Source organism: Sciurus carolinensis, chromosome 1 (assembly GCF_902686445.1).
Source record: "Sciurus carolinensis chromosome 1, mSciCar1.2, whole genome shotgun sequence".
NCBI classification, from domain to species: Eukaryota; Metazoa; Chordata; class Mammalia; order Rodentia; family Sciuridae; genus Sciurus; species Sciurus carolinensis.
In genome coordinates, this window is record NC_062213.1 from 67,505,233 (window position 1) to 67,524,275 (window position 19,043).

Sequence of the window (19,043 nt, forward strand, 5' to 3'; positions counted from 1 at the left end):
TGCATAGCAAGGTGATTTGGCAACATCACTTTATGGAGGTCTTAGTATAACTCCCAGTACATAGAAAATATTCAATGAAGGATATTTTTAATATTACTAAATGTATAGACCTGAGTTGTATATAATGTCCACATTTTACTTTATTCTTAGATACTGCTATATTCTACAATGGTTAATAAACCAGAATCTGCAGTTTGATTACCTGGTATTGAAATCTGGTAAAATGCAGTTAGCCACACTCAACTCATGCAATACTCAGACAAGTTATTCAATCTCTCTACTTTGATTTCCTAATGTTTAAAATGGGAATATCATAGTCCATACCTCATGGGCTTGTTGTAAGGTTTAAATATCTTACTATATGTGATCAGTAATGATCTATGTAAAGTTAGTACATGTCAAATTAACAGTGCTTGGCATGTATTATAGTTGAATGTTTTTCTTCCAGATTTCAAGTAGGTTTAGTCAACTGGAGTCCCCTGTATATCGATTAAATTTAAGGGTCTTCTGTTATAGGTAGGGTTTATCTAATTCAGCTCATTCCTTATTGCATAAATAGTGAAAGGGCAAATTCCCTGTAATTTAAATTGAGCCTGCATATTTTATTGTACCTTTTATGGTCATAAATAGAAAAATTGTTTAAATATTCATACACATAAACATGTTCAAGAAGTTATAGTTCAGGCTTGAGATGCACAAGACTGATACGTTGAGAATTGTTTTCCCTGTCACTCAACATTTGCTTTACATTTTGTGACTTCAGTATATAATATGTATGATATTTTATTCAATACTTGTGGTTAATAGAGTTTCTTGACAGAAAAGGAAATGCTCTGAGAAAGGTGAATACGTTGGGAATTTCACATCTATGGTTGTTAATGTTGGGTTTTGTACTAAATAAATACATATATTAAAACACCCAATTTTCTTTTCAATTTGTATTTCCCCAACTTTTGTAGAAATTCCAAATGAGTTTATAAAGCATAAATTCAAATTACTTAGTGACTTTTCTGTTGTCTGTTGTCAAGTTTTCTAATGTATGCTTCTTTTCTTTTCCCCCGACAGAGGAAATAAAAGCCGAAACTGAAAAACAGAGGTTTGTGGAATTTTTTTTTCTTTAATAAAAATAATTTGCAAATTTGTTAGTCTGGACTGAAATATTAATACAGTCACCTGTATTTTTAATGTAGCAAATTTTCTGTATGTGAGCTTACATTTTTCTTAAAAATGGTTTTTAAGAAATATAATTTGAAAGCATACTTAAATATAAAACAATCTTATATAAATAAGTACAGAAAGATACTTCTGAAATATTATGAGCTATATTTTCAAGTCTTTTCTTGAAGTCTTTGATTTGTATTTAGAAAAATTGTATTTCTTTGATAGTATTAGCCTGTTTAGAGCAGGATTGAATAACTCCAAAGGTCAGTTTAACTTCAGGACAAGTAGAAAATCCATTGCTTTTAAGGTATTATGATCACAAATTTAGATGGCAGTGGGATATTTTTATGAAAGTTCTAGAGATCTTTGTCAATTTATTAGACAAGACTCTTATATATATTCTGTTTAGTAACAGCTCTGGCCACTACTTTTTGACCTTGTGGTAAATCAGCTTTGGTAGCTTTGGTTTCCTCATGACATGTGGTAAGGTAGAGAATTGCTTTAGCAAGGTTCCTTTTAGAACTGAAATTCTAAGTTTCTGTATGTCTCAATAATAAGTGTGATATTCTAATTAGACTCTTTTTATTTTAGTCCTCCTCATGGAGAAGCAAAAGCTGGATCAAGCACCCTTCCACCAGTGAAATCAAAGACCAATTTTATTGAAGCAGACAAGTACTTCTTACCCTTTGAGTTGGCATGTCAGTCCAAATGTCCCCGCATAGTTAGTACATCTCTAGATTGTTTACAGGTGTGTATAAAATAGTATCTAAAAACTCTTATTTGGAAAGTGTTTTTAAAAGACTACTCAACAGTTGATGATTCACATATTTCCATGAAAGCCTTGAATATTCTTTTTTTGAGATGAGAAACCAAATAGTTGCTTATATTCATTAGACATAATACTTGCAAAAAGATTTTTCTGGTTTAGTGATAACAAGATCATTAACTTAGAGAGACTTAAAGTCTTTTCTGAGGTTATCAATAATGAAAATGTTGATTTGGATTTTTTCTATCAGTGAAATGGAAGAACCATAATGCTTATAACCTAATACTGATTTTATATATGTCATTATTTGGAAATGATTTTACTAATTGCCTGCTATTTTAGTTAAAGCAATAGGTTAATATTCCACAACTTAGTATTTCACTGCTGGACCTCAGCTATGGCATTCGTTTATATCAGAAAAATTACTGAGTGCTTTCATCCTGTTTTACATACACACAGACATACACCTACACACAAGATCCTCTTAGATATTTTATAAAACAAGCCAACCTCCCTATAGAGGGATACTTACTTTGGAGATTACACAAATTCAACCAACGATTCAGTGGCTAGGAATTCATGTAATTTGTCCTTAAGATAAGTTAAAGATTAGTTCATCTGGTATCTGACCTTGTTTTCTTCAGAAAATTGAAATTGCAGTATTAGTGCTTTCCTTCCAAGGTATAATGGTAATGATGAATGAACAGATAGGTGTTTTATTGCAGCCACTATATAGAAATAGGGTTTGCTGCAGATTGATAGATCTAATTTGGAAAGAGATTTTGTTATCATTGAAGTGTTAAAATACTTTCCACAAAAGCAGTATCAATAAAACCCTGTTTAGATAGGAGGCAGTAAGCAATTCTAGCACATCAGAGACAAGTTCTCAAGAACTGGCTTTTTCAAAGTATTGCCTGTTTCTATTTTGTGATTATTGCAAGTATAAATAATTTTACCTGTTTATAGGTAGTAAACTCAATCAAAAAAGTTTGTATTGCCTTTGATTTTGATCAAACCTTGAATTTTTTTTGGTGAAAATTTTAATATATATTCAATCATATTGTAGTTTCTATTCAATTTGCGTATATGTATGTGTATGTATATATGTGTGTGTGTGTGTGTGTGTGTGTGTGTGTGTGTGTATATATAAAAGGTTATTAGAATTTTTTTTTTTCCCATTTCAGAAACTTATTGCTTATGGGCACTTGACGGGCAATGCTCCAGATAGCACCACACCAGGCAAAAAACTGATTGATAGAATAATTGAAACAATATGTGGCTGCTTCCAAGGTCCTCAAACAGATGAAGGAGTTCAGTTGCAGATAATAAAGGTAATTAGTTTTATAAAGTGATTTGTTGTTCATAATCTATACTTTTTAAAATCAGAAACCTTTCTGATATACCTTGCAGTATTAGGTAAGGTCCCTTTACATGCATTCTTGCTGTACCAGAGATGATTGGGTGTTTTTCAGACTCCACATCCAGGGATTTTGTTGAATGCCAAGAATTCATTAGAAGACAACTATATTCCTGTATTCCTTCTTTAGAATGTCCCAATTTAGGTTTGGGCCCCAGAGTCTGTTCCAGAGTTTTTCTATTTCTGGTGTGTTTGTCATATGTATTCTACCCTTCAATCTGTAGGGTGGTTCTTAAATCTGTGAGCTCGCTACTTCTTTTTATTGGACTCCTCTCAACCCATGAAACAATCACCACATGAAATACTGTCCACCAGCTTTCCTGATTGCCTTGCACCTATCTGTGTACTGAACCTGCTCAGCAAAACTCTATTCTAGTTTCATGCTACAATGAACCTGGATGGTTGAATTCTTTTTTTTTGCGGTGTTGGGGATTGAACCCAGGGCCTTGTACTTGCAAGGCAAGCATTCTACCAACTGAGCTACCTCCCCAGCCTGGTTGAATTCCTATAGAGAAAAACTAGTTATGTTCAGTTTATTAATGGTAGTATGTTATAGATCAGTAAAAGTTTAATGTGCTATATAGTACTTTTGAAAATTATTTGCATGTATAAAATATTTGATGTGTGAATATAGCCCTTTCTGAGTCTTTACGTTTCATAGCTGTGTTTACATCACACATCTTTATTTTAGAAAAAACAGTTCAATTATTTTGAACTATCACATGCAGTTTGATGGCATTTGGGATTTACTCCAGGTGTACATTTATTAATGCTGACTGTTTTTATAGCATTGTACAAGGTGGAAGATAAAAGCGTTTTTACTTGCTGGGTGCAGTGGCACTCACCTGTAATCCCAGTGGCTTGAGAGGCTGAGACAGAAAGATTGAGAGTTCAAAGCCAGCCTCAGCGAAAGTGAGATGCTAAACAACTGAGTGAGATCCCGTCTGTAAAGAAAATGCACAATAGGGCTGGAAATGTGGCTCAGTGGTCGAGTGCCTTGAGTTCAATTCCTGGTAACCCCCTCACCAGAAAAAATTGTTTTTACTTCAGAAATTCCAGGTTAACCTAGTGTGTGAAAATTCACATATATGAAAGTTGATCACTTTATTGGAGAGGTCACCTTAGAATTATTTTAAATGCTTTATTCTAAAAATTCATAAACATCTTCAACAACAATGTTAATTGAGTCTAGTCAGTAAAAACGGTATCAGAAATATTAGAGGTGAAAAAGGCACAGTGTTTATCCTCCAAGGTTGACAATCAAGTTTAATAGATACATTGTATGAGATTTATATCTGTGCTGTACTATTACAGAGTGCAAATGCCAAACATTTTAATTAATTAAATTTAAAAATATTTATATTAATGAAACCTAGGTTAAAACATATTAATGGTTAAATGGTTTTCTGGTGTTTTGCAATTGGGAAGATAATGTGAAAACTACTGCCAGAATGAGGAAAACATCAAATATTTTAATAGTTGATGACATATTCAAGGCAGGTAAAATATATATGTATCACCTGAAAGCAATAATTGTTTCTGAAAGTTTTAATTCTAATATGAAAAATCTCATTTTTAAAAATTTTTTGCTAAAACTATGGATGCATAAAATTGCTTTGACTTTGCTTTTTGTTCTCCCCTAAGGCTTTACTTACTGCAGTCACATCACAACACATAGAAATTCACGAAGGAACTGTACTGCAAGCTGTGAGAACATGTTACAATATCTATCTAGCAAGCAAAAATCTCATCAATCAGACAACAGCCAAAGCTACTCTTACTCAGATGCTGAATGTTATCTTTGCACGCATGGAAAACCAGGCAGTAAGTATTTAAAATAGAAAAACTGAGTAAAGCACTATAGGCATCAAATACAGAAAGGAGTTTACAGTAATTACAGTTAAATCTTTGTTCTGTGGAGAAGGGCATCTTTCATTTACATTTCTCTTTACTGGAGATATTTTTTTTCCATTAAATATTTTAGGTTTACTGACTTGTTTGACTTTGGACAAAATGTATTTTTTGGTTGTTCACAAATAGAATGTGGTTGCCATCTTCCTCAAGGAAGTGTTTATGAATTGAGACTTTTACTGAATTTCAGCTCAGTTAAAGTGTAATGTAGAAATAAAACTACCTAATTTAATCTGTTCTGGTATAAAATTACATATTGGACCTTAAAAAAATAAAGATCTATATTTGATTAAATACATTTTTTTCTTTCATATATCAAAGGTCTGTGATATTCCTTATACTTAAAACTGTTTCAGGTTGGTTGGCAAGAGGTCAACAATTAGAGAATTATTTAAATTTTATTCTGTTTGGTTTTGTTTGTGTTCTGTTGTCTAGGTCTTCATAATTAAACCAACTTCCAACTTTTCATTTTGAACTAATTTTAAACTTATAATTTAAAATATTACAGAGGGATCCCCTTTACCCTTCATCTTTATTCCCTAAATACCAATATCTTACCTAACCATAGCATAATTCATCAAAACCAGTTTAATACTGGTACAGCATTAATAATTAAACCACAGACCTTACTTGAATTTTACAAATTTTCCCACTAGTGTCCCATTTTGTTTGTGATCTGACAGGATCCTGCATTGCATTTAGTGTGCATTTGGTTGTTGTGTCTTAGTCTTCTCCAGATTCTGACAATTCCTCCATCTTTCCATATCTTTCACGATCTTGCTTTTTTTGAAGGGTATTAATCAGGTTTTTTGATCCAGTGTCCTTTAGTTTGCTTTGTTTCCTATTTTCTCACAATTAGAGTGAGGTTGTACTTTTTTTTTTTTTTGCTAAAATATCTCTAAAATAATGTCTTTTTATGTGTCATGTTAGGAATTGATGTTGATATGTCTTTCTACTGGTGGTGTTAACTTTGATCTCTTGGTTAAGTTTGTATCTGTCAGGTTCCTCCACTGTAAAATTACTAGTTTTTCTCTTGCACTTAATGAATGTCTTGGGAAACATATTTTAAGACTATGTAAATAGTCTGCTGCTCCTCAAATCCCCCATCTCCACAGTTTTGATACCCAACAGTAGATCTCGTTGGCAACATTTATTTCTGTGGTGTTTCTGTAATGGTAATTTTGTTTCTCTTTTTTCTTTTATATTTATTAACTGCAGTTCCTCCCCCTTCCTAATTTACTTGTTTATTCACTTACTTACTTTGGCAATCTGTACTCATGGATATTTAGTTTATTCTGTGGATCATAATCTGATACTGTCATTATTTTTATTGCCCATATTTTCACCTTTGGCCTTGTGTCCTTTGACAAGCTCTCATTTTTTTCAAATACTTCCATCTTCTTCTGGACTCTTAGAATGTTCCATACTCATTTTCAATTTTCCCGCCTTCAACTCTGGAATCTACCACTTCAACTGGGAGCCCTCACTTCTTCAAGTGAAGAATGATGTTTGGAAACCAAAATTTGAGTGCTCAGTGTGTTCATTGTCTTTAGGGTGTTATTGCTTCTAGGCCCTCAGCAGATAGAGCTGGAAAATATATGTCTGTATACTAACCCTTACCATGTTCATCTATCTGTATATATTTAAAACCATGTGTTTGTACTGACACCCTTTTCCTCTACATAGGGTTCATTCAAGGCTTCTCCCTTCTTTTTTTTTTTTTTTTTTCTGATTAATGTGTCTGTGATTATTTTTTATTATTTTTTTATTTTTTTATTATTGTATACAAATGGAATACATGTTGTTTCTCTATTTGTACATAGAGTCAAGGCATATCATTTGTGTAATCATACGTTTACATAGGGCAATGATGTTTGATTATTTTTTTTTCCCTTCCCCCCCCACCCCTCGCATCCCTCTTTTCCCTCTATACAGTCCTTCTTTCCTTCATTCTTACTGCTCTCCTTATCCCTAACCCTAAACCTAACCCTAAACCTAATGCTAACCCCTCCCACCCCCCATTATATGTCCTCATCCACGTATCAGCGAGATCTTTCGTCCTTTAGTTTTTTGAGATTGCTTATCTCACTTAGCATGATATTCTCCAATTTCATCCATTTGCCTGCAAATGCCATAATTTTATCATTCTTCATTGCGGAGTAATATTCCATTGTATATATATGCCACAGTTTCTTTATCCACTCATCAACTGAAGGGCATCTAGGTTGGTTCCACAATCTGGCTATGGTGAATTGAGCAGCAATGAACATTGATGTGGCTGTATCTCTGTAGTATGCTGATTTTAAGTCCTTTGGGTATAGGCCGAGGAGTGGGATAGCTGGGTCAAATGGTGTTTCCATTCCAAGCTTTCTGAGGAATCTCCACACTGCTTTCCAGAGTGGTTGCACTAATTTGCAACCCCACCAGCAATGTATGAGTGTTCCTTTTTCACCACATCCTCGCCAACACCTATTGTTGCTTGTGTTCTTGATAATCACCATTCTAATTGGGGTGAGATGAAATCTTAGGGTAGTTTTGATTTGCATTTCCCTTATTACTAGGGATGTTGAACATTTTTTCATATATCTGTTGATTACTTGTACATCTTCTTCTGTGAAGTGTCTGTTCATTTCCTTAGCCCATTTGTTGATTGGATTATTTGTATTCTTCGTGTAGAGTTTTTTGTGTTCTTTATAGATTCTGGAAATTAGCACTCTATCTGAAGTATGGTTGGCAAAGATATTCTCCCATTCTGTAGGCTCTCTCTTCACATTGCTGATAGTTTCCTTTGCTGAGAGAAAGCTTTTTAGTTTGAATCTATCCCAGTTGTTGATTCTTGCTTTTATTTCTTGTGCTATGGGAGTCCTATTAAGGAAGTCTGATCCTAAGCCAACAAGTTGAAGATTTGGCCTACTTTTTCTTCTATAAGATGCAGGGTCTCTGGTCTGATTCCGAGGTCCTTGATCCATTTTGAGTTGAGTTTTGTGTAGGGTGAGAGATAGGGGTTTAATTTCATTCTATTGCATATGGTTTTCCAGTTTTCCCAGCACCATTTGTTGAAGAGGCTATCTTTTCTCCATTACATATTTTTGGAACCTTTGTCTAGTATGAGAAAATTGTATTTATTTGGGTTTGTGTCCATGTCCTCTATTCTGTACCATTGATCTACCTGTCTATTTTGGTACGAATACAGTGCCGTTTTTGTTACTATTGCTTTGTAGTAGAGTTGAAGATCTGGTATTGCAATACCCGCTGCTTCGCTCTTGCTACTGAGGATTGCTTTAGCTATTCTAGGTTTTTTATTCTTCCAGATGAATTTCATAATTGCTTGCTCTATTTCTGCAAGGTACATCATTGGGATTTTAATTGGAATTGCATTGAATCTGTATAGCACTTTAGGTAGTATAGCCATTTTGACAATATTAATTCTGCCTATCCAGGAACATGGGAGATCTTTCCATCTTCTAAGATTTTCTTTAATTTCTTTCTTTAGTGTTTTGTAGTTCTCATTGTACAGGTCTTTCACCTCTTTTGTGAGATTGATTCCCAAGTATTTTATTTTTTTCGAAGTTATTGTGAATGGGGTAGTTTTCCTAATTTCTCTTTCTGAAGATTCATCACTTATGTATAAAAATGCATTGGATTTATGAGCATTGATCTTGTAACCTGCTACTTTACTGAATTCACTTATGAGTTCTAAAAGTTTTCTGGTGGAATTTCCAGGTTCCTTTAAATAGATAATCATGTCATCAGCGAACAGGGATAGTTTGAGTTCTTCTTTTCCAATTCGTATCCCTTTAATTTCTTTGGTTTGTCTAATTGCTCTGGCTAGAGTCTCAAGGACGATGTTGAATAGAAGTGGTGAAAGAGGGCATCCCTGCCTTGTTCCAGTTTTTAGGGGGAACGCTTTCAGTTTTTCACCATTTAGAATGATATTGGCCATGGGCTTAGCGTAGATGGCCTTTACAATGTTAAGGAATGTTCCCACTACCCCAATTTTTTCTAGTGTTTTGAGCATGAAGGGATGCTGTATTTTATCGAATGCTTTTTCTGCATCTATTGAAATAATCGTGTGATTCTTAACTTTAAGTCTGTTGATATGGTGAATGACATTTATTGATTTTCAAATGTTGAACCAACCTTGCATCCCTGGGATAAAACCCACTTGATCGTGGTGCACTCTCTTTTTAATATATATTTGTATGCGATTTGCTAAAATTTTGTTGAGAATTTTTGCGTCGATGTTCATTAAGGATATTGGTCTGAAATTTTCTTTCCTCGATGTGTCTCTGTCTGGTTTAGGTATCAGGGTGATATTGGCTTCATAGAACGAGTTTGGGAGGGTTCCCTCCTTTTCTATTTCATGGAATAGTTTGAGGAGTATTGGAATGAGCTCTTCTTTAAAGGTTTTGTAGAACTCGGCTGAGAACCCATCTGGTCCCGGACTTTTCTTTGTTGGTAGGCTTTTGATGACCTCTTCTATTTCATTGCTTGAGATTGGTTTATTTAAGTTGTGTATGTCCTCCTCGTTCAGTTTAGGTAATTCATATGTCTCTAGAAATTTGTTGATGTCTTCAAGGTTTTCTGTTTTGTTGGAGTATAGATTTTCGAAAGCTTCTAATTATGTTTTGTATTTCACTCGTGTCTGTTGTGATATTTCCTTGTTCATTCTGAATTTTAGTAATTTGAGTTTTCTCCCTCTTTCTCTTTGTTAGTGTGGCTAAGGATTTATTAATTTTATTTATTTTTTCAAAGAACCAACTATTTATTTTGTTAATTTTTCCGATTGTTTCTTTTGTTTCGATTTCGTTGATTTCGGCTCTGATTTTAACTATTTCCTCTCTTCTACTACTTTTGGTATTGGTCTGCTCTTCTTTTTCTAGCGCTTTGAGCTGTAGTGTTAAGTCGTTTATTTGTTGATTTCTACTTCTTTTTTTGAATGCGCCCCATGAACTAAATCTTCCTCTAAGTACTGCTTTCATAGTGTCCCAGAGATTTTAATATGATGTGTCTTTGTTCTCGTTTACTTCTAAGAATTTTTTTATTTCCCTCCTGATGTCTTCTGTTATCCATTCATCATATAATAGTGTATTATTTAATCTCCAGGTATTGGAGAAGTTTCTGTTTTTATTCTGTCATTTATTTCTAATTTCAATCCATTATGATCTGATAGAGTACAAGGTAGTATCTCTATCTTCTTGTATTTGCTAACAGTAGCTTTGTGGCATAAAATATGGTCTATTTTAGAGAAGGATCCATGTGCTGCTGAGAAGAAAGTGTATTCGTTCTTTGTTGGATGGTATATTCTATATATGTCCGTTAAGTCGAAATTGTTGATTGTGTTATTGAGATCTATGGTTTCTTTATTCAATTTTTGTTTGGACGATCTATCCAGTGGTGAGAGGGGTGTGTTAAAATCGCCTAGTATTATTGTGTTGTGGTCTATTTGAATTCTGTAATTGAGAAGGATTGTTTGACGTACGTGGATGAGCCAGTGTTCGGGGCATAGATATTTATGATTGTTATGTCTTGCTGATTTATGCTTCCCTTAAGCAGCATGTAATGTCCTTCTTTATCCCTTCTGACTAGTTTTGGCTTGAAGTCCACATTATCTGAAATGAGGATGGATACTCCAGCTTTTTTGCTGTGTCCGTGTGCATGGTATATTTTTCCCCATCCTTTCACCTTTAGTCTATGGGTGTCTCTTTCTATGAGGTGAGTCTCTTGCAGGCAGCATATTGTTGGATTTTTCTTTTTAATCCAATCTGCCAGTCTGTGTCTTTTGATTGATGAATTCAGGCCATTAACATTCAGGGTTATTATTGTGATATGATTTGTATTCCCAGTCAATTGACTCATATTTGTTTTTGACATGATTTGGTTTCTCCTTTATTTGGCTATTCCTTTAGGCTAGCGCCTCTTGTTGCTGATTTGCATTGTTGTTTTTCATCTCTTCCTCATGGAATATTTTGCTGAGAATGTTCTGTAATGCTGGCTTTCTTTTTGTAAATTCCTTTAGCTTTTGTTTATCATGGAAGGATCTTATTTCATCGTCAAATTTGAAGGTAAGTTTTGCTGGGTATAAGATTCTTGGTTAGCATCCGTTTTCTTTCAGGGCTTGGTATATGTTGTTCCAGGCCCTTCTAGCTTTTAGGGTCTGGATTGAAAAATCTGCTGATATTCTTATTGGTTTCCCCCTGAATGTAATTTGGTTCTTTTCTCTCGCGGCCTTTAAAATTCTGTCTTTATTTTGTATGTTAGGTATTTTCATAATAATGTGCCTTGGTGTGGGTCTGTTGTAATTTTGTATGTTTGGAGTTCTATAAGCCTCTTGTACTTGGTTTTCCATTTCATTCTTCAGATTTGGGAAATTTTCTGTTATTATTTCATTGAATAGATTGTTCATTCCTTTGGTTTGTTTCTCTGTGCCTTCCTCAATCCCAATAATTCTTAAATTTGGCCTTTTCATAATATTAATTCTTGTAGATTCTGTTCATGATTTCTTACCGTATTCTCTGTTTAGCCAACTTTGTTTTCAAGATTAAATAATTTGTCTTCAATGTCTGAGGTTCTGTCTTCCAAGTGTTCTATCCTATTGGTTATGCTTTCTATGGAGTTTTTAACTTGGTTTATTGTTTCCTTCATTTCAAGTATTTCAGTTTGGTTTTTTTTTCAGTATCTCTAACTCTTTATTGAAATGATCTCTTGCTTCCCGTATTTGGTCTTTTAACTGTTGATTGGTGCGATCATTTAATGCCTGCATTTGCTCTTTCATCTCCTCCTTCAATGCCTGCATTTGCTCTTTCATCTCCTCATTTGCTTCCCTGATCATTTTAATTACGTACATTCTGAACTCGCTTTCTGACATTTCTTCTGCTGTGCTGTCATTGGGTTTTATTGATGTAGTATCTAGGTTTGTTTGGGACATTTTCTTCCCTTGTTTTCTCATATTGGTCAGCTGTCAGTGGGACCCTGAGATATTGCAGATTTCCGCTATTGGCTTATAGTGTCCCGGTAGATTTCCAGTGTATCACTTCCCAGCCTTCAGTAGCCTGATGTCTTGGAGGAATTTGATAATGCAGTGCATCCGAAGAAAGCTGCTCCTAGCCCCCTACTGGTTCCAGGGTTTGGAGCTGGCTCTATGCGGAAAGGCTCTCGCTGTGGGCCTGCACCGTGCAGCTGGCCATGTGGGAGGAGCCCACTGCCGGAGTGTGGAAGGCTACCTGGGGAAGACTCTAGCTGCCCTGCCCTGCTCTGATAAGCCACCTCTATCTGTGCCTGCCACCCAGGCCGAGCTTTACCCAGTGGGCAGACTTACCCGTGGCTCTATTTCAGTCTGAGTCTCTCAGTGCCTCCCCTTCTTAACTCCTGGGTTCTGGAGCGACTGAGGGTGCAGTTACCCTCTAGTCCGCCATTTGGACCGCCCCGTGGAAAGAACCTGGGGCCGGAGTGGTCAGAGCCACCTGAAGAGGTCTCTGACTGCCCTGCCCTGATCCCAGAGGCTGCTTGCGGATCGAAGCTCTCCATTGGTTCGGGGACTTGTGGCTGGTTCTATGTAGAAAGCCTCTCACTGGGCGGTCTGGTTCGAGAAGCTAGCCTTGAAAGGCACCTCCCACCACAGGGGTCTAGGCTACTTGGGGAAGTTTCTGGCTGCCCTATCCTGGTCCCTGAAGCTGCCTGCTTGCTGGAGTACGCTGCGCTGCGCTGGCTCCGGGACTTGGAGCTTATTCTGGTCAGAAAGGCTCTCACTAGGGGGCCTGCTCCGAGAACCTGGAGAAGCTGACTGTGTGGGCGGGGCCCACCCCCGGAGTGCGCAGGACTGCCTGTGGAAGACTCTAGCTGCCCTGCCCTGCTCCGATAAGCCACCTCTATCTGGGCCTGCCACCCGGGCCGAGCTTTACCCAGTGGGCAGACTCACCAGTGGCTCTATTTCCGTCCGAGTCTCTCAATGCCTCCCCTTCTTAACTCCTGGGTTCTGGAGCGACTGGGGGTGCAGTCACCCTCTAGGCCGCCATCTTGGACCGCCCCGTGGAAAGAACCTCTCAAGGCTTCTCCCTTCTTTGTAAATTCTTTCTCTAAACAGTAAGAAATCTGGCTTTAATTTTCTTTGTACTAATTGTTCAATCCTGTTACATATGTTAGTTTTAGAATTGCTAACTTATACCACTGGAAGAAGCAAATTTACTAAGTATATTATAGCATTTATATTCAGTTCTCTGTCTGTATATTTTATGTTCAAACTATTTTCCAAAGTTACTTACGTTAGTTTCTTTCTTCCCCCCACTGTTCAACTTCAGAGGGGTAATTTTATCTCTTTATAATACATTTTGGTCGATAACTTTTTTCATTTTCAGAAACCCTTACATCCCAAATAGTTTTACTTATCTATTTCGGGGGTATGTAAAACATTACAGTGATTTAAGAATCAAAACTGTATAAAGGCATATTCAGAGAAGTTCCATTCCTTTCTAGTTTTTACCACCCCATTTCTGTTTCTCCCTTCTTTCTACTCCTTGAATATAATTAATCTCTTTAGTTTTTAGCTTATCCTTCCTTCATTTCTTAGCAAGTGAGTAGATACATGTATTGCTTCCTATGTCACTTTCTTACATTAAAGGTAGCATACTATGTTAGTTATCTATCATTGCATAACAGATCACTTCACATTTTAGATTTAAATAGCAAACAATCACCTCTTAACAGTTTTAGAGTGTACAGAAACCACAGGTAGCTTAGCTGGGAGGTTCTGGCTTGGGTTTTGCACAAGGTTGCCATTGGCTGCATGGGTCAGAATACCAGATAGGGCTACAGTCATTTAAAGACTTAATCTCGGTCTGGGGTTGTGGCTGAATGGCAGAGCACTTGCCTAGCACAGGTGAAACACTCGGTTCGATTTTCAGTACCACATATTAAAAAATAAATAAATAAATGAATAAAATAAAGGTCTATCAACATCTTAAAAAAAAAAAAGACTTAATCTCCTGGGGAGAGGCCTTAATTCTATACCTTGTATGTCTCAAAGGGCTGCTCCTGACATTGCAGTTAACTTCCCTAGAAAGAATGATTCAAGAAAGAAAGTGACAAGACAGAAACTATTATGTATACCTTATAAGCAGAAATGCTCACACATATTATGCTTAGTAATACAGTGTGGAGGGGAATACACAAGGGAGTGAAAATCAAATAGACTAGAAAGCCACATCATGGTGGCCATCTTAAAGGCTGGGAAACCACACTTGCTATAGATACTCTTTTGTACTTTGCTCTTTTTACCTAACAGTGTCCTGAAAAGCACATTTCATGTCAGTCTTTAGACATTGTCCTCATGCTTTCTTATAGATGTATAGTTCTCCAGGATATACTATAGTCTGTTCTTTTATTCGCCTATATATTGGTTAGTTTAGTTCTGTATTTTACAACTACAAACTGATCTTGCTACATTTTCGGCAGTGTGAATGAAAATAATTTTGTCAATTTTTAATGACAGAAACAGAAATTTTACTGGTTTAATTTGTTCAATAAATTTTTATTGAAATTTTTTGTATGTTCCTAGCACTGTTAGACTTCAGTTATTTAGTGATGAGCAAAACTGACCTGACCACTACCTTCAAAGATCTTACAGGTTGGAGCAAAGGAGGGGAAGATGAGCCTTAAACAGATAATCAGATATGTAACTGAATTGTGGTAAAGGTGTGAGCATGTTTTATGTCATGGATAATTTTAGAAAAGTGGAAAGATGGCAGAGATAAAATAAGGGAGAAAGGAACACAGATAATTTAACTAATGTATTGGCTAAAATCTTCCTAGCTGGAGGTCTAATTCATTTGTATATACTATTGCTAACCCTCACTCTTTCCCTGACCCCCTAACAATAAACTCTTTTCTCTCCACATTTTTTTATTATGTATTATGGATGTACATATAACATAAACTTTTGACAAAACAAATCTTCCTAGACTTTATCATAAAATACTAATTTAAATTTTTTTCAAAGGAGAAAATCCAAAGAAGTTAATATATTCAAAAGCAAGTGTGGGCTGGGGATATAGCTCAGTTGGTAGAGTGCTTGCCGCAAGCACTAAGGCCCTGGGTTCTTATCCCCAGCACTGCAAAAAAAAAAAAAAGAAAAAAATGGATTCCAAAAGCAAGTGTGGTTCCCAGCCTTTAAGATGGCCACCATGATGTGGCTTTCTAGTCTATTTGATTTTCACTCCCTTGTGTATTCCCCTCCACACTGTATTACTAAGCATGTGAGCATTTCTGCTTATAAGGTATACATAATAGTTTTGAATGTATATATTCAAAATCTGGGGGACAGGGAGGCTGCCTCAGGAATATTGTAGACAGAGTTCAGTGATGCTAAACTCTCTGGGATACACGGAATAGAAACCCATAGCAAAGAAATACCTGATCCCAAATGTTAGTAGTTCTGATGTTGAGAAACCATACATTAGAAAGAACAGAAATGTATAGAGAATGTTATTTTTATAAAAGAGAATTTTTCTCTTTTTTTAAGATATTGCAAAAGTTTTTTAACAACTTTGGAATAAATGAAAAACACTAGAATTGATGTCTTTTCCAGACCATGTACTTGCCCCAAGAAACCATGGTGCAGATTGGTTAAAGTTGGGCCAAGGGTGAAATTTAATTGCAAGTCATAGATTTCTCACTGATAATTTGGAAATGGACTTTTCCATGAATGGGCTAAAGTATCGGTTGAGAATTCTGTTATCATCTTCATTGTCACACTAGTCATGCTCATCATTTTCTTTATCTATAAAGTAAGAAATTTGTACCATATGGATTTTAAGGCTTTTCCTGTCTTTTTGGGCATTAAAATCTTTGGATTCAGATTTCTTTTATAAATTCATGTATTTAGTTCCATAACTTGGAATATTAATGGAAAGTATGAAATGTTCATATTTGATACTGTGAAAATTCTGTTAGAATCATTCTTCTCGGGTCATGAGGACTAAGAGAGATGTGTGAGGGGCAGTAAAGTGCTAAAAAAGCAAACTCTATAATCCTGGTTGATGTTTTTAGTATCTTGTAAGAAAGCCAGTTTTATAGATAGTGTTATGTACATTAGAATTACAGGTCTGCTAAAATAAAAATCAGAAATTTGTAGGCACAGTGTTTTCATACTTATTAGGTGACTGGGCAGAATGAGTTAAGCACTCATTGTAACTTATTAAATATAGTTTTGTCATTTTTAAATTAAAAGATTTTTACAAGGTAATATAAGAACATGCTACAGAAAAGCTATATACCAGGCGTGGTGGCACCTGTAATCCCAGCTGAGGCTGAGGCAGGAGGATCGCAAGTTTAAAGCCAGCTTCAGCAAAAGCAAGATACTAAGCAACTCTGTCAGACACTGTCTCTAAATAAAATACAAAAATAGGACTGGGGATGGGGCTTAGTGGTTGAGTGCCCTGAGTTCAATCCCTGGTACACAAAAAAAGAAAAGTGTGTACCAAAAAGTTCCCACCTACTGTTTGTTTCCCATTTGGTCATTTCTGATCCCCATCCTCTATAGTTTCCTATGTATCTTTCTATACTTTATTTAAGTATGTGTAAGTAAAAGTGAATGTGTGCATACCCGTGTATGTGTTTTTCATCTATCCTTTCCTCGTTTAGTGGAATTTTTATTTGATTTGAGGTAAATCCATTATTGGCAATAAGCCAGGTATTACTCTGAGGCTTTTTAGAAATTGTTTCATTTAATTAATGCATTCATAACATTAAATAGCAAATATAATCAAAAGGATATATGTAAAAGTCTTCCATCTGTGTTCTTATGCACCAGTTTCCAGCCACCTAAGGAGTAAACATTATCATTTTGAGTATATTTTATGTTGTTTCTGGTGGGCTATAATTTCCAAGTCTAGAGAAAAGGTGACATCTTACATAAAGGATTATAGTTGGATGAAAGAGCATTCCTCTAGATTTTGAACTGTTTGTTTTACAATATTGAAAATATTATTTTTTTATAGTTGCAGGAAGCCAAACAAATGGAGAAAGAAAGGCATCGACAGCATCATCATCTCTTACAGTCTCCAGTAAGCCATCATGAGCCTGAATCACCTCAACTTAGATATTTGCCGCCTCAGACTGTTGATCATATATCCCAAGAACATGAAGGGGACCTTGACCCCCATACAATGATGTGGATAAAAGTCTCCAGGATGATACGAGCCTGAAAATGGATCTGATATTCCAGTGCAGAAAATGAGCAGACTGAAGCTGATCAGGCAACTGCAGCTGAAAGTAATCTTGAGACGGGGGTGCGGGGTGGTATGGTGGTTAAGGGAATGCTTAGCAATGAGATATTTTGATGAAGAAATGTAGAAAGAATAATATGATTTAATGAATATCAGATACATTATAGTAATTGTGACCTTTTTCCATACTAGGTAGTAAAGTTCATTTGAAATCACACTCACAAAAAAAAAAAAAAAAAAACATCTATTAACTGGAGTCTGCATTCAGTAGCATCTCATAAGCATGCTACTCATAAAAAAAGACTTCTGTGTTTTTAGCTGTTGATTTTTGACCACATCTTTTCCATAACTTAGTAGTGGCATGAATAGATGCCTTTTTACTTTTTAAATAGTACTGTAGTGTTTATTTGAAAAGAGGTGACTCTTATAACCACCCATTCACAGTAGTGAAGCTAGTAGTGAATCCACAATGCTTATGTGATTTACATTTGTCAAGCCTGCTTTTGCCAAAATCACCTGTACCTTTCACTGTGTACTTGGAAAGGAGCTGATTCAAAGAGGTAATCTCTGATTAAGTGGAAATATTATTTATTCCTTCATTTGTTTACCCATAAATTCAGCAACATCCATTGAGTATCCACTGTTTTAGACACAGAGCTAAGATTTGGAATTAATATTATAGATAGAATGATTGTTTTTAGTGTGTTTTTACCCTACCTGGAGGGTCAAGTGAGCATGAAGTATATACAGTGTGATAAGTTTCCTGAAAGTATGCATGGGGCAGTTGTGCTGAGTAGAGTTAGTAAACGTCTTCATAGAAAAATGAGGATGTGTTAGGTATGAATCATGATAAATAGTCAGAATTGGCTAACTAGAAAAGTTGGGAAGTTTTCTAATAGAGGAAACTACCTGGGCTAAGAATAAGAAGTGGGAGCTTCTACTGTATGCATCTGATAGAACTGTAGGTGCCTTATGGAACATAGAATTATAAATAGAAACAGTTTACTGCAATATTATTGTGATTATTTTGACTATAAGGGTGTTTTCCCTCCCAACAGCTGTTACAAATGAAAATTCTTCTTGAGAGCAGTTGGTTCAGAGTACATGTTCTAGAGCACATTCTGTCACTTACTAATTTGTGACTTTGGACATAATGGTTAACTTCTCTAAGCTATTAGTATATGTAATAAATATTAGTGACTTCATCTAATCTATTTGTGTCATTTACTTTGAGGATTTAAATTCACTAATCATTTTGTGCATACTTCTAAATAATGACTGTAAATTTAGTTTATAATTGAAACTTAATTTTTAGACTCAAGGTAATTTATCAGTTTTCCCTTGTGATATTCAGTATTGTGTAGACAGACGGTAACAGATTAGGAATGGTGAAGTTATAGAGGGGACTGGCTTCTGGAAGCCAGAATTATAAATAGTGGTCCTTTACAGTAGTGATAATGTGGAGAGGTAGAGATAGAATCACTACAAGATTTACAGTCTGATGCCTTTTGGTGTGAACAGTGGCTCCCAGGACAATTCCAATCCCAAAGCATTTTAACTTGCTAGT

The 19,043-nt window shown here is 35.6% G+C and overlaps 1 protein-coding gene across 1 annotated transcript in view; it reads left to right on the forward strand.

The window, feature by feature from the left end:
- Arfgef1 (ADP ribosylation factor guanine nucleotide exchange factor 1) overlaps positions 1-19,043 on the forward strand; it is a 119,223-nt gene that overhangs the window by 26,525 nt on the left and 73,655 nt on the right. The window contains 8 exon segments of the mRNA XM_047547485.1: positions 1,066-1,096; positions 1,753-1,909; positions 3,112-3,258; positions 4,989-5,168; positions 17,249-17,411; positions 17,414-17,443; positions 17,446-17,466; positions 17,469-17,522. Of these exon segments, the coding sequence (XP_047403441.1) occupies positions 1,066-1,096; positions 1,753-1,909; positions 3,112-3,258; positions 4,989-5,168; positions 17,249-17,411; positions 17,414-17,443; positions 17,446-17,466; positions 17,469-17,522 (783 nt within the window).